This window comes from Melospiza melodia, chromosome 27 (assembly GCF_035770615.1).
Source record: "Melospiza melodia melodia isolate bMelMel2 chromosome 27, bMelMel2.pri, whole genome shotgun sequence".
NCBI classification, from domain to species: domain Eukaryota; kingdom Metazoa; phylum Chordata; class Aves; order Passeriformes; family Passerellidae; genus Melospiza; species Melospiza melodia.
The window spans coordinates 3,142,043-3,156,759 of record NC_086220.1 but is presented as its reverse complement, the minus strand read 5'-3'; the positions used below and the strand labels follow the sequence as shown (position 1 = coordinate 3,156,759).

At 52.5% G+C, this 14,717-nt stretch overlaps 1 protein-coding gene across 1 annotated transcript in view; it reads right to left on the bottom strand.

The window, feature by feature from the left end:
- Window positions 1–10,951: 10,951 nt before the first annotated feature.
- The window catches only part of LOC134430142 (olfactory receptor 14A16-like), a 125,671-nt gene continuing 121,905 nt past the window's right edge, over window positions 10,952–14,717 (bottom strand). Inside the window, exon 3 of the mRNA XM_063177707.1 lies at window positions 10,952–11,907. Coding sequence (XP_063033777.1) covers window positions 10,952–11,907 — 956 coding nt within the window. The remainder of the gene's footprint in view (window positions 11,908–14,717) is intronic.

Here is a 14,717-nt window from a genome sequence, read left to right as displayed (position 1 = left end):
CTGCCAACACTCCATAGTGTCACAATGGTTCCTTGCTTCCATGAGGCCTTGTATGGTCACAATGCCCCCTTGTTTCAGTATTTTGGTGTCACAATGGTCTCCATGATTCCATAAGGCCTTGCAGTATCACAACAGAGCATTGGTTTCACTGAGCCCCACAGTGTCACTGTGGTCCCCTTGGCTCCACAAGGCCCTGAAGTGCAACGATGGCCATTTGGTTCTACAAGGCCTCAAGGTGTAAAAATGGCCTTCATGGTTCCATGAGGCCCTGCTGTGTCACAATGGACCTTTGGTTCCACTGGATGCTTCATTCCATGGAGGCCCACAGTGTTTACTGTAGTCCCCTTGGTTCCATGAGGCCCTCCCATGCTCTAATGGCCTCTTGGTTCCAGTGGGTCCCAAAGTGTCAGAATAGTCTCCATTGTTCCATGAGGCCACACAAAGTCACAGTGCTCCCCTTGGTTCCACAGGGCCCCACAGTGTGACAATGGACTCTTGGTTCCATGAGGTTCCTTGGTCTCAATGGTCTCCTTGGATCCACAGTGTCACAGTGGCCCCTTGGCTCCACGTGGCCATGCTGTGCCACAATGGCTCATGGTCCCATGAGGCCACACAGTTTAACAAGGGACCCTTGGTTCCATGAGGCCTTGCTGGTCAAAATGGTCACCAAGAGGTTTCTCAGTGTCACAATGTTCTCCTTGGATCTGCAATATCACAATGGACCATTGGTTCAATGTAGCTCCAATGTGCCAAAATGGATTTTGGTTCCATGGGGTTCCACTGTGTCACAATGGACCCTTTGTTCCATGAGTTTGCACAGTGTCACAGCTGACTCCTTGGTTCTGTGAGGCCTCGCCATCACCAAATATCCGAAATACCAGAATAAGTATTAACACTAATTTGCTATTTAAGTGGGTATCATTTATTCAGCCCTGAGGTCTAGTGAGGGATAACTCCTAACCTTATGTGGACATGTAATTCTACCAGCACCACTAAATGTGTATTACAATTTACCCATTACTATAAAACCCACCCCAAGTACCCAGGTTCAGTCCTTTTTTCTATCACTGCACTCTTGAGCCAGATGTCTTCTCTTCCAAACATCCCTGCTAGGAAAGTAGCTGCTGAATGCCTTGTTCCTGTGCTAAACGTTCACAGAGACAGTAAAAATTGAATTAACCCTTTCAGTATCAGCCCCAGGCTTTGTGTGGGCAGGCAGAGGCAGGCAGGAGGCAGAGCTGTCAGCAAAGGAAGGTCCCAGCCAGATGGGGCAGCCGGGGGATGCCAGCAGCCTGCAGGGACAGAGGCGCAGGGCAGGGACACCGTGGGACAGCCTGGGCTGCACAGGGCACAGGGATGTGCAGCAGCTGCAAGACAGCCCTGCCAGAGCCAACTTTGGGCAACACTTTGGCCATGGCTGCTGGCCCTGGGCCTGAGGCCACGAATGGACAAGTGACCCTTGCAGGGCTGGGGCCTCATTGCCTCCTTGTCCCTGCTCAGCAGCCTGGCAGGGGCCGCCCCATGCTCCTGCCCTTGGCATTGCACATCCCCACATGCCAGTGCCCATCTCAGGAAGAGTCCTGAGCAAGGAGGAAGGGACAGGATCTGCCAGGCCAGGGGCTGGGGTTTAGGCAGATCCTGTCCGTGAGCCCTGAGTGGTTCAGGAATGCCCTTTGCATTCCTGAACCACTTCCAGGTTTGTTCAGCACCAGAGACACCTTTGCCTTGCTTGTCCCCAGCTGTCATCACTGCCTCCAGTGTTCTGCTCTGACTGGAACCTGGGGACACTTTCTCAGTTGTGCCCCTGACAGGGATCTCTTTCAAACAAGACACTTCTCTGTTTCAGTGTAATTGAGTTCTTGAGGGTTTTTAAACATCACTGAGGGGGTTGTGACATCACAGAGCTGGCTGTAATGTCACAGAGGAGGGTGTGAGGCCATAGAGCAAACCCTGCCGTCATAGAGTGTGGATCTGTGGCACCAGAAAGTGGGTTGTGACATCACCAGGTGGCTGTGTAAAATCACAGAGCAGGCTGTGACATCACAGAACAGATTGTGACACCATAGGCTGACTTTGTGACATCACAGTCTTCTGTGACATCACAACACTGCTGTATGACATCACAGATGACATCATAGACTTGGCTCTGTGACATCACATCGGGGGGTGTGTGACATCACAGGGGGCTGTGTGACATCACAGAGCAGCTGTGTGAGGTCACTGATGAGGCCACTCTGCCCCGCCCCCCCTCACAGTTCCCCTCCCAGAGCAGTCCAACCCTGCTCATGCACAGTGGGGTCCCCTGTCCCCCCCGGTCCTCCCACCCCCAGCGCCGCAGCCTCCCCCAGAGGATAGTCCATGACATCGACACCAGAGCCTGACTTTTGGATGGGTCCAGGGCCCTGGGGGTGGCACAGAAGGACAGGGACCGCCAGGCAGCGTCCCCATGTCCCCCAGGGCCAGAGCCTGGGCCAGGGCTCCTTCACTCTGTTATGAATGAGGGCTTGTGAGCGCTGGAAACATCCCCAGTGAAGCATCAACAAAAACCAGATTTAATAGTAAGGGACAGCAGTACAAAGTTCCTTGGCAAGAGTCACTCTGCTCCTGACTGGACACTTCAGGCACACCAAGGAAAGAAAGCAACAACAAAACCAAATCAAACTTAGGCAATCAAACCAGAAATGAGCTGAGAACTGTCCCTGTGTGTGTGTGTGACACAAGGACATTGAGGGCAATGATAAAAGGAACATGAGCTAAAAGCTTAACAGAGCTCAAACTTAATGGGACTTAACTTATAACTTAACCTTAATTTCTACCTTCAACTTCTCAATTTAGCAAAAGAAAAACACTTAATAGTATTTAACCTAACTTATAACCTATGACTTTTCAATTTAACATAGGAATAACATTTAACAGCATCTAGCTCACCTTATAACTTTAATTAAACTTTGCAGCTTAGCAAAAGAACAACTGTCAGAAGCATTCAACTTAGCTTAGACCTTGTGACTTAACCTCACTTAACCTCAAACCTCACAAGGGACCATTGTGACACTGTGGGGCCCTGTGAGACCAAGGGACTATTGTGACACTGTGGGGCCTTGTGACACCAAGGGACCATTGTGACATTGTGGGGCCCTGTGAGACCAAGGGACCATTGTGTCACTGTGCGGCCCTGTGAGACCAATAGACGATTGTGACACTGTGGGGCCTCATGAAATCATGGAGAGCACTGTGACATGTCTGGACCTCATGGAACCAAGGGGACCGTACTGATGCTGTGTAGCTCCATGGAATGCAGGGATCATTGTGACACTGAGAGGCTGCATCAAACCAAGGGTCCATTGTGACACCACGGGGCCTCATGGAGCCAAAGATCTATTGTGACATTGCAAGGCCTCCTGGAGCCATAGACAGGCCATTAAGATACTTCATAGCCTCACAGAACAACCAAGAGGCCTTTGTGACACTGCAGGGCTGTGAGGAACCAAAGCTCCAGGGTGAAACAGAGGGGCCTTCTGTCATCAATGGTCCATTGTGACACTGTGGAGCCAATGGAGACCATTGGGACACTGCAAACCCCCAGGGTCCAAAGGTCCATTGTGACATTGCAGGGCTCATGGAACAGAGCAGTCACGTGACATCATGGGGCCTGGGGAACCATAGAGACCACTGTGCCACTGCAAGGCCTCATGGAATCATTTGAGACCATTGTGACACTTTGGGGCCCTATGGAACATAGGAGCTTTTGAGACACTCTGGGACCCCATTGAACCAAGGGTCCATTGTGACACTATGGGTCCCCATAAAACCAAGGGAACACAGAATAGGTCTGTCTGGTTTGGCCTCCCATGGACTGCCTGACTGGTCCAGCTTACCTTGGCATGTTAAGGGTCTCTTCTCATCTGCTCCTGAAACACTGAGGCTCCATGATTTCCCTCCTATGGAAATGAACTGTCCTTGTCCAGGTGCCCATGACCAGAACTGGGACTTCATCTCCAGCCTTCCCTATTGTGACAAACTGGAGGAGATTTTTGTCTGGAAACATTTAGTGTGTGGGGGAGGAAGGGGCAGGTCCAGCCTTGCCCTGCCCTGTAAGCCCAGCACTGCCCTGTCCTGGAGCCCCAATCCCACCAGAGCCTCTATCCCAGCCCAACAGTGTCTGCCAGTCCCTGGCATAGCACAGGCAATGCTCCACAGCCACCTCTGGAGCCCCCAGGCCAGCTCCTTAATGACCAAATGACCCACAGTCCCACATGGGGGAGGGATACAGGAAGACCAAGGGGTATTTAAAGCTGACGACAAGGCAAGCACACATCTTGACCCTACCTCCTCCTGGAATTTCCTTTTAAACACCACTGGAATCCGGGAGTTGATAGCTGTGTATGTGCTTCTCTGTATCTTTTTTGTCTTTCTCTCTTTCTGTGTCTTCTTATTCCTTCCTCTTCCAAATTTCGAGTAACTTAAATTTAAATGAGCTAAGAATTTTTGAAGTTGAATGGGCCAAGCTAATGTGAAATATATTTTTGACTGATTGAATGTTGCGTTAAACCATTAGCCAAGCTTCTCTAATTTTCTAAAATTGACAGTAAAGGCTGTTTGGTTGTTTTCAGCTCTTGAGAACCACTTGTTGGTATTTCTCCAGTGCATCCAACTCAAAGAACACAAACAATTGTATTTCTTTTTAAATGCCTCATTAAGAGAAATTTTTGGGAATGGGTGTCAGGGCTTATCTCTCCTGCCTGGCACAGCCCAGGCAGGGCTTTCCCAGACACATTCCACACTCCATTGCTCAGCTGGAGCCGCTGCTGCCTCTGAGTTGTGCTGCCCCAGCCCCAGGGACACTCTCCTTGTCTGCTCACTCCCCCACGGTCTCTGGGCAGGGATGGCCTCAGTGGGGGCTGCTGACATCCTCAGCAACTTGGAGGCTGCTGCTGAATTTTCCTGCTCCAGGGGCTTGTTCAGTCTTCAGCTCTTCAGTGCAGGAATTCAGTGTCCAGGGTTCATTAACATTCAGAACACCTTAACAAGCCAAGCTTCTGGGAATAATTTAAGTGTTCAAATATTTTGTGGTAATTAGACAGATTTCAAAACTGTATTCAAACTGAATATATTTTTTTTTTTAAAAGACAATGAGAAAAGATTTCTTAGGTCCTGTTTAGGGTTTTTTTTTCCCTGTTAAATTGATATGTGCAATCACCAATTGACACTGAATCCAAGTACCTCCTCATGCAGTTTGAATAGATATGAAAATCAAGACCCTTCATGGCTGACAATCAATCAGACTCTGTCCCTACCCCCATCCCACCATTTCCCCCATCCAAGCCCTGGCACTCAGAGCAGCCTTGTGCAAATCTGAGCTCCCTCCAGCCCAGGCTGCACCTGCAGCTTTCAGCTCCTTGGCTCCAACTCCCACCTGCTTTCCTTGGAGAAGGACCTGCCCGAGACACAGAGGGATGTTCATTTCTTAACAGCCACAAAGCCAAGGGGAGGCACAGCTCCATCAAATGCGAAAGTCATTCTTCTCCCTGGCTCTTCCCTGCCCCTGATCCCCACAGTCTGTCCTGTTTCCTTCATCCCTGCATTGCCAGGGACTTTCTGGGACAAGGGAGATCTGCTCTGGCTATGGAGGGAGGTCCAAGTGCAGCCCTGGAGTGGGAACCAGAACTCATCAGGTTTGTGTCTTTGGGAGTCAGGGACTGGTGAGACTCAGAGACACAGAAATGTTTCTCTTCATGGCACACATAAAAAATGTGAACATGATAAAATTTAAGAAACATCTAAATCCTTCCCTCTTCTCCTTGTGACATCCCAGGGACATCTGATATTTCCATTTTCCACAAGGGATTGCCATAGAGGAAAGATTTTAGACAAAGACATTTTAGATGTAGTTTTATGTCACTCATGCTCCAGTCTGAAACAGGGCCCAGCATGGTGCCAGGATCATCAGAGAGCTGAGGTGTGTGCTGGAATTCAATGCCCTCCCCATCCCTCAGCAGCCCTGCATTTCCCTGCTGCAGCCTTGGTTTCCAGCACAGCCATGGAGGCTCCTTGGGCTCTGGACTGTTGCTGCAGCCCCCAAGGGCAGCTGAGCTCTGCCTTTGGCACAGTCAGGCCTGGCCAGCGCAGGCCATGGTCAGCAATTGTTTGTGTGTGCCTGGCCTTGCTGTCTGCCCCGGCAGCGGCTGCGTGGCCCCTTTGTGGCCCTGTGCTGGCCCAGCCATGGTGGCCCAGCCCCTGTGCAGGCCCAGCCCAGGCCAGGAGCATTGCGGCTGGAAACGGCCCCTGTGCCATGGTACCCACAGCAGCCTTGGGGCTCTGTGCCCCACAGCCTCCCTGCTGGGCAGCCTCTACCAGCTCCTGCAGAGCCCCTGGCACCTGTGGGGCTGCACAGACAGCCCTGCCCCGGGCTCTGCCGGCCTCTGGGCCAGCAGAGAGGCAGCCAGGGCTGGCCATGGCCGGGAACAGGCCCTGAGCCCTGCAGGAGGATGGAGCTGGGCCACAGCCAAACTCAGCCCAGGCCAAAGCAGGGCTCAGCAGCCAGGGCTACCAAGGCATGGGAACAGAGGCTGGCACTGACAAATGTCCTGGGCCCCCTCCCTGCACTGTCCATGCCACGAAGGGCGCAGATCAGCCGCCTCTCTGAGCCACTTGCCTGTTTGCAATGCCTTGCACAGGCACTAGCCTTGCCCCACAAGGCCTGGCCTGAGTCCTGTCCCTGCACACTCAGCCAGGCTGAGATGGACACTGATGGTTTCTGGGCCAGGCTCTCGGAGCCCAGCCCAGCCCCCTGCAAACCTGTCAGCTGCCCTGAGCTCTGGGCAGAACCAAGAGCCTCTCCCCAGCCCAGCCCAGCTGGCTCTGCTCAGGCCAAGCTGCTCTGGGCACTGCCCCACGGCCTCAGCCCCTGGCAAGGGCACAGCAGCAGCTGCAGCTGCCACAGGACTCAGCCCCAGCCATGGGGGAAGGTGCTTGGCCAAGGCCAAAGGAAGCTCCCTGGCTGCCCTGCTCCCCTCGGGCTGAGGTGTTGAGAGCTCTGCAGCCCCTGCTGCCATCCCATCTGCCCAGGGCAGCACAAGAGCCTTGGCCTTGGGGCCGACAAGAGCTGCTCCTGCTCCAGGCCCAGGGCCCATGCCAAAGCTGGGGCAGTCACAAACCTGTGCCCATTGCTGTTCATTGCTGCTCTGATGGGGATGGATCCTCAGCCACTTGGAGGTTGCTCATGAATTTTATTCCTCGAGAAGCCTCATCTTTCATGAGCTCTTCAGTTCAGGAATTCAATGAGAAAAGCTCATAAATATTTGTTCAAAACACCCGAACAAAAAAAGCTTCTGGGAATCATTTAGATTCTCAATTCTTCTTTGATTAATTTGATTTCAGAAGTGTATTCAAAGTGAATATCCTATATTGAAAACAATGCAGGTAGAATTTGTCTCTCCTGTTAAGTTTTCATTTCTCGTTTATACTTTTGTATCAGCAATGTCCATTTGATCTTGCCCTCCAGCACCTTCTAATGCAGTCTGCATAGATATGAAAATCAAGACCCTTCATGGCTGACAATCAGGAACACTTTGCCTTCACCCCCTCCCCACCATTTCCCTCATCAGATACCTGGCACTCCTATGGATCAGGAATGGTGTGGCCAGCAGGACCAGGGCAGTGATTCTTCCCCTGTGCTCAGTGCTGGTTTGGTAGCACCTCGAGTGCTGTGTCTAGTTCTGGGTCTCCAAGTTTAAGAAAGGCATGGAGGGGCTGGAGGGTGTCCAGAGAAGGGCAACAAGGCTGATAAGGGGTGTGGAGCACAAGTCCAGTGAGAAGCGGCTGAGGGAGCTGGGGATGTTTATCCTGGAGAAGAGGAGGCTCAGGGGAGACCTCATCATTCTCTACAAGTCCCTGACAAGAGAGTGCAGCCAGGTCAGGGTTGGGCTTTTTTCCCAGAGAACAGGGACAGGACAAGAGGACACAGCCTTCAGCTGCCCCAGGGGATGTTTAGACTGGACATTAGGAAATATTCTTCACACAAAGGGTGATTGGGCATTGGAATGGGCTGGCCATAGAGGTGAGTGAGTCACTGTCCCTGGAAGTGTTTAAGGAAAGACTGGATGTGGCATTCAGTGCCATGGCCTGGGTGACAAGGTGGTGTTGGGTCCCTTGTTGGACTTGATGCTCTCCAAGGCCTTTTGCAGCCTGGTTTATTCTCCGATGATTGTGACAGTGCAGGACCCTGGGGAAGCAAGGGGCCATTGTGACACTGTGGGGCCTGGTGGCACTAAGAGGACCATGGTGACACTGTGTATGACATGGCAGCACAGAGCCAAGGGGCCATTGTGACACTGTGGGGCTGAATGGAAGCAAGGAGTCCATTGTGACAGTCTGGGTCCTGGTGCAACCACATAGGCCACTGTGACCCAGCAGGGCCCTGTGGAACCAAGGGGCCATTGTGCCACAGTGGAACCAAGGAGACCCTTGGGAGAGTGTGGGGAGAATGGAATCAAGAGGCCATTGCTCCATTGCAAGGACTCTGAGAACTGAGGGCACAATTGTGATACTGTGGTGCCCCATGGAATCAAGGGTGCCTGGTGACAATGCAGAATCTTTTGTCACCAGGGCTCCATTGTGACACTGCAGCACCAAGGAATTCCTTGTGGCACTCTGAGGCCTCATGGAACCAAGAGGCCACTGTGACCTTGCAGGGCCTTGTGGAACCATGACGAGCACTGTGACAGAGCAGGACCTGGTGTCATGATGGGGCCATTGTGACACTGCAGGGCCCCATGGAACCAAGGGGCCACTGCTGCTCCTCAGGGACTCCAGGAATGAAGGAAACATGTTTGACACCTTGGCGGCCCTTGGGATGAAGAGGCCATTGTGACACTGTGGAACCAAGGAGAGCATTGCTGCACGGTCAGACCACATGGATCCATTGTGACACTGCAGGGCCTGGGGGGACCATGAAACCATTGTGACACTGTGGGACACAAAGATACAAGGGGCTTTGTGACACCAAGGAGTCCCATGGAAGCAAAGGGACATTGTGACACTGGGAGGCCTCATGGAATAATGGAGATCATTGGGACACTCGGGGGCCTCATGGAACCCTGGTGACACTAAGTTGGCTGGGAATGTTGATCTGCTGGATGGTAGGAGGGCTCTGCACAGGGCCCTGGACAGGCTGGATCTAGGGCCCAAATCCAACAAGGTGAGGTTTAAAAAGTCCAACTGCCAGGTCCTGCACTGTGGTCACAACAACCCCTGCAGCTCCACAGGCTGGAGACAGAGGGGTGGGATACCAGCCTGGCAGAAAGGGATCTGCAGGGACTGATGGACAGCAGGCAGGACATGAGCCAGCAGTGTGCCCAGATGGGCAAGAGGGCCAATGGCTCCTGACCTGGATCAGGAATGGTGTAGCTAGCAGGAGCAGGGTACTGATTCTTCCCCTGTGCTGGGCACTGGTTGTGCAGCACCTCGAGTGCTGTGTCCAGTTCTGGGCCCCACAATTTGGGAAGGACATGGAGGGGGCTGGAGTGTGTCCAGAGAAGGGCAACAAAGCTGGGGAGGGGTCTGGAATAAAAGTCCTGTGATGAGTGTCTGAGGGAATTGGGGTTGTTTATCCTGGAGAAGAGGAGGCTCAGGGGAGACAAGACGGTGTCAGGGCACAGGTTGGACTTGATGATCTCCAAGGTCTTTTCCAACCTTGCTGATTCTGGGATTCTCTAAAACCACCCTTGGAGTGGTTGCAGGATGAGCCCTGGGCTTCCTCTTCAGAAGTTCCAGCAGCCCAGGTCCCTCAGCTTCTCCTGCCAGCCCCAAAGCCCATCCTGTCAGTCCTGCAGAGCCTCTGCAGCTCCTCCTCACTGCCCAGAACAGTGAGCCCCAGAGCCAGATACAGCAGCCCAGATGTGCCCCCCTGGCCTGTGGTGCCTCAGGAAGGAATCAGCACGAGGCACTGCAGGAACCATGCAGATAATTCCTGCAGCACTTGTAGGATGATCCTGCCCCAGGCGCTGAAGGCATTTGTGCTCCCTCAGGATCATGTCCCCACACAAACAGCATGGGGGTGCTCCCCCTGCTCTGTGCAATGCAAACAGGAGTTCCTGAGCCAGTGCTGCCGTGTCTGTGCCTGCAAGGATGGGGCACCTGTTTGAGCTGGTAGAGAGGCAGGGCTGCAGAGGGGGAATGTTGTTGGCAGCTCCATGAGGACGCTCTGGGACGCTGCCCTGGGCTGTCCAGCGCATTGGGGATGGATCAGCCCCTGCTCTGCTGCTCCTTCCCGTCTCCCCCAGGGCCCTTGCTGAGAACCAGACATGCTGTTTGCCCACAGCCTGCCCATGGCCAGCCTAGGGCAGCTCACAGGGCTTTTCTGCGCTGAGCATTGGCCTGGCAGTGTTCTTGAGAGAGCCTGCACAAGGAGCCTGGAGCCCCCAGGGCCTGGGCTGAGGTGTCAGTGGTGCCCCAGCAGTGCCCATGGCCTGTCCCTGCTGCAGCCCCGGCACTGCCACCCCAAGACTGTGCCTGGCCCTGAGAGCACTCAGGCCCTACAGCAACACCAGGGCCACCAGGGCAGCGGGGCAGGGCCATGGCAGCAGCACTGGCAACACCAAGTGCTGCTGCTGCTAGGCACAGCTGCTGGGCTAGCAATGATCTGCCCCCATCTCTGCACATAGACATTGCTGCTGCAGCTCCAGAGAAGGCAACAAAAGGGCATCTCTGCAGAAAACTCTGCTGGGAGATCCCTTAGTTCATTTAAAGCACAGAGGGTGCAGCCCCTCATTGACAAAGTCTGTGGCCACAGGGAATGTGGAGAGAAACAAAAGAAGAATCAGTGCAAACAGTGACAATTTTATAGACAATATTAATACTTAGAACGAAGGAAAAAATACCACCACAGCCAAACCAATCAGAAGTATTAAAGATGATTTTTATTTCAAATGATTTGCAGAAATTGGCCAGCAGTTTAATGTTTCTGAAAGTAACCAGTCATCATTCTCCAGACTGCAGTCTTGAGCTCCTGGTTCCTCAGGCTGTAGATGAGGATGTTCAGGGCTGGAGGCACCACCGAGTACAGAACTGACAGTGCCAGATCCAGGGATGGGGAGGACATGGAGGGGAGCTTCAAGTGAGCAATTGCTGCAGTGCTGACGAATAGGGAGACCACAGCCAGGTGAGGGAGGCAGGTGGAAAAGGCTTTGTGCCGTCCCTGCTCAGAGGGGATCCTCAGCACAGCCCTGAAAATCTGCACACAGGAGAAAACAATGAACAGAAAACAGCCCAATGCTAAACAGATGGATAAAACAAGTAGCCCAAATTCCCTGAGAATTGAGTTTGAACAGGTGAGCTTGAGGATCCGTGGGATTTCACAGAAGAACTGGTCCAGCACATTGCCATGGCACAGGGGCAGGGAAAATGTGTTGGCCGTGTGCAGGAAAGCATTGAGAAAGCCACTGGCCCAGGCAGCTGCTGCCATGTTGGCACAAGTTCTGCTGCCCAGGAGGGTACCGTAGTGCAGGGGTTTGCAGATGGAAACGTAGTGGTCGTAGCACATGATGGTCAGGAGATAAAAATCTGTTGCTGCACAGAAAACAAAAAAAAAGACCTGTGTAGCACATCCTGTGTAGGAGATTTTCCTGGTGTCCCAGAGGGAATTATGCATGGCTTTGGGGACAGTGGTGCAGATGGAGCCCAGGTCGCTGAGGGCCAGGTTGAGCAGGAAGAAGAACATGGGCGTGTGCAGGTGGTGGCTGCAGGCTACGGCGCTGATGATGAGGCCGTTGCCCAGGAGGGCAGCCAGGGAGATGCCCAGCAAGAGGCAGAAGTGCAGGAGCTGCAGCTGCCGCGTGTCTGCCAATGCCAGCAGGAGGAAGTGCCTGATGGAGCTGCTGTTGGACGTTTGCTCTGCTTTGGCATGGGGATCTATAAAAAAAGAAATCATAGAGAATTTGGGTTTCGAGAGGACTTTAAATATCCCAGCACAGCCTGGGGGCATGTTCCCCCCACTGCCTGCCCAGGGCCCTGGTGCCTGGAGCTGTATCTGCCAGCAGCTGCTTCCCTTTTCCCAGGGCTGGGCCCTGCCAGTGCTGCCAGAGCCCAGCCCAGCCCTGGGGGCTCAGCTCTGCCCTCCAGACCCCTCCCAGCTCAGGCCCTGCCCAGGGGCACCTCTGGCTCTGCAGGCTCTGATGGCAATGTCAGAGCAACCCTGAGGAGTCTGGAAAAATGATACTGATGCTGCCTATGAGGGAACCTGTCGTGATTTCTGTCACTACCTTGTTTTGTAAATCTCAGAAAAATTTTTTTTTTCTCATCCTGGACTGACACATGAATATCTATGTGTGATTTCCCATCCAGGAAACCCAGAGCAGGAAAATAAAAAGCAGGCTTTTCTCTTTTATGCAGCCCCTGCCTTGCTGTGCTCCCTGTATAATCTACTTAAAAATGTTTTGTTCTTAAATGTCATGCTGGGAGCAGTCCTGAATAATGCAGCACCCACATCATACAAGGAGAACACTTCCAAGCCTTACCAGCTGCCTCCTCCTACCCACATCTTTTCCCCCAGTGCTGGGAGCAGCTGCCAGGGCTGGCTGAGAGCTGTCCCTGGCAGGCAGCAGAGTCCCTGCCCCAGCACAGCGCCCTGGGCTGCAGAACCCTGCTCTGCAGGACAGCCCTGGGCACCCCTGGCTGCTCTGCATAAGAGAAAATCAGATAATGTACTCACAGAGTCTGTAGGCATTGGGATGTTCCAGCTTCAGGAGATAACTCCAGGAGCTGCAGCTGCATTGTCCTGCAGCCAGAGGTTCCTGTTCCAAGGACTGTCAGATTCTGCCCCAGGCATTTCTCAGCACCTTCCCAGCACTGACTCTGCCTCTGTGCCTCTGTGCTGTGCCCGGAGTGGCTGCAGGCAGTGCCCCAGCCCTGCTGGGCTGGCAGAAGAGCTGCTCATCAAGAGAAATGTGCTTTTGAAGGTCTTCTTGGTTTACCAGGAGCTGCCTTTGTGCCACGAGCCCAGCCCAGCTCAGCAGCACAGACACAGCACAAGGACTTTAATGAGCCTCTGGGACTTTGTGCTCAGGCCCTGAACATCAGTCCCTGAGAGGGAGCTGAAGAAACCTCTCCAGAACTCCAACTTAGAATCCAACTCCAAAGTTTCTTGGACTTTTAATGGGTCCCACTGAGGAACACGACTGAGAAAGTGTCCCCAGGCCCCAGGCAGAGCAGAGAACTGGAGGCAGTGATGACAGGTGGGGACAAAGAGAAGCCAAGTCTTAGTGACCTGGAGCACAGCAGCAGGGTCTGTGCCACCAAGGGCTGGGAGGAGACACCTTGTCCTGAGGCCCTGGGGCCTCCTGTCACAGCCCCAGCCAGGCTGGGCACTGTCAGCCCTGTGTCCTGCCCTCAGCATCCCTGCCTAGCCCACATCCCAGTGGCCTCAAGGATGTGCTGGAAGGAGTCCCTGAGGAGCCTTGGCCAGGAATGGCCCTGGGAGTTCCTTAATGCTCCCTGCAGGGGCTGCAGGTTTTTCAAAGGACTTTGGGTTTGGCTTTTGCCTTGGAGTCTCTGAGAGGTTTTTGCAATCATGGCCTCCAATTCTCTGCTGTAATTAGTCCCTGGAGAGGCTTTGTCAGTAACAACACTCAGTGGGGCTCATTAATACTTCAAGGTACTTCAATTATTTTAAGGTACTTGGTATTTCCCTTTTGATGCAGACTCTGTGAGAGGTTTGTGCATTCATGGCCCCAATTATCTTCTTTAATGTGTCCCTTGAGAGCTTTGTACTGACACTCCGTGGGGCTTATTAATGTTTTGAGATACTCAAGGTTTTAAGGTACTTTGTGGGTTTAAGTATACTTTTAGGTACTTTAAAGTTGTTTCTTACCCACACTGAGTCTCTGAGAGGTTTTTGTGCCATCCTGGCCTCCAGTTCTGTCCTCCAAGGAGTCCATGATGAGCCTCTGTTGGGTATCTTCCCCTTTTCTGTTTTACAACAAAGATGGAACTGAAAGAATTTTCTAAGACTTTCTAAGATCATTGAAACAAACATGGGACAATTAACTATACAACAACTAAGACCCTTTTTTTTGCTGGACATAATTCAACCCTTTAATCCCTAGGATTGGAAGTGTTTATTGAACCAGTCTTTGTTTTCCACGTGAAGCTTCTTGAAGCTTTCTTCCTTCAGTACCTGAGTGCTCTTGTGGATTGACTCTCTGCAGCTTGGAGAGGTTCATGCAACACTTGCCCTCAGAGTCTAAACAGCCATGCCTGTGTTCCCAGAGTAAAAACTGTATCGCTGTTCTGCAAGGTGGCAGGTCTGATGGTCTCTATGTCTCAGAGCAGGCCACTCAATGTGAGGGAGGTAGCATTGGTTTGCTTACTTAACAGGCACCCAAGATGGTCTAATTGTCCTAAAGCTTTAGCTGCAACCACCCAAGGTAATCCAAATTGAGGGTGCTATTATGCAATTCCTGGATTGAAGCTTTCAAAGCCATCTCTTTGATATCATCCAATACTTCTCTGAGGATACCTGCTGCTTGATCATCTGGTAGGCTGTGTTGTCCTTCTCCAGCTAGATGGTTGATTGTCAATTCTGCCCTTGCCTCAGTATTAGCATACTCTTCTATTAATTGATCTAGTAAACGCTTCCATCCCCCTTCCCACAGGGTGCATTCTGTAGGTGGCAACAGCATGGTCGTAATATATTTTAAATCATAGGCAGTTAAGACATGTGC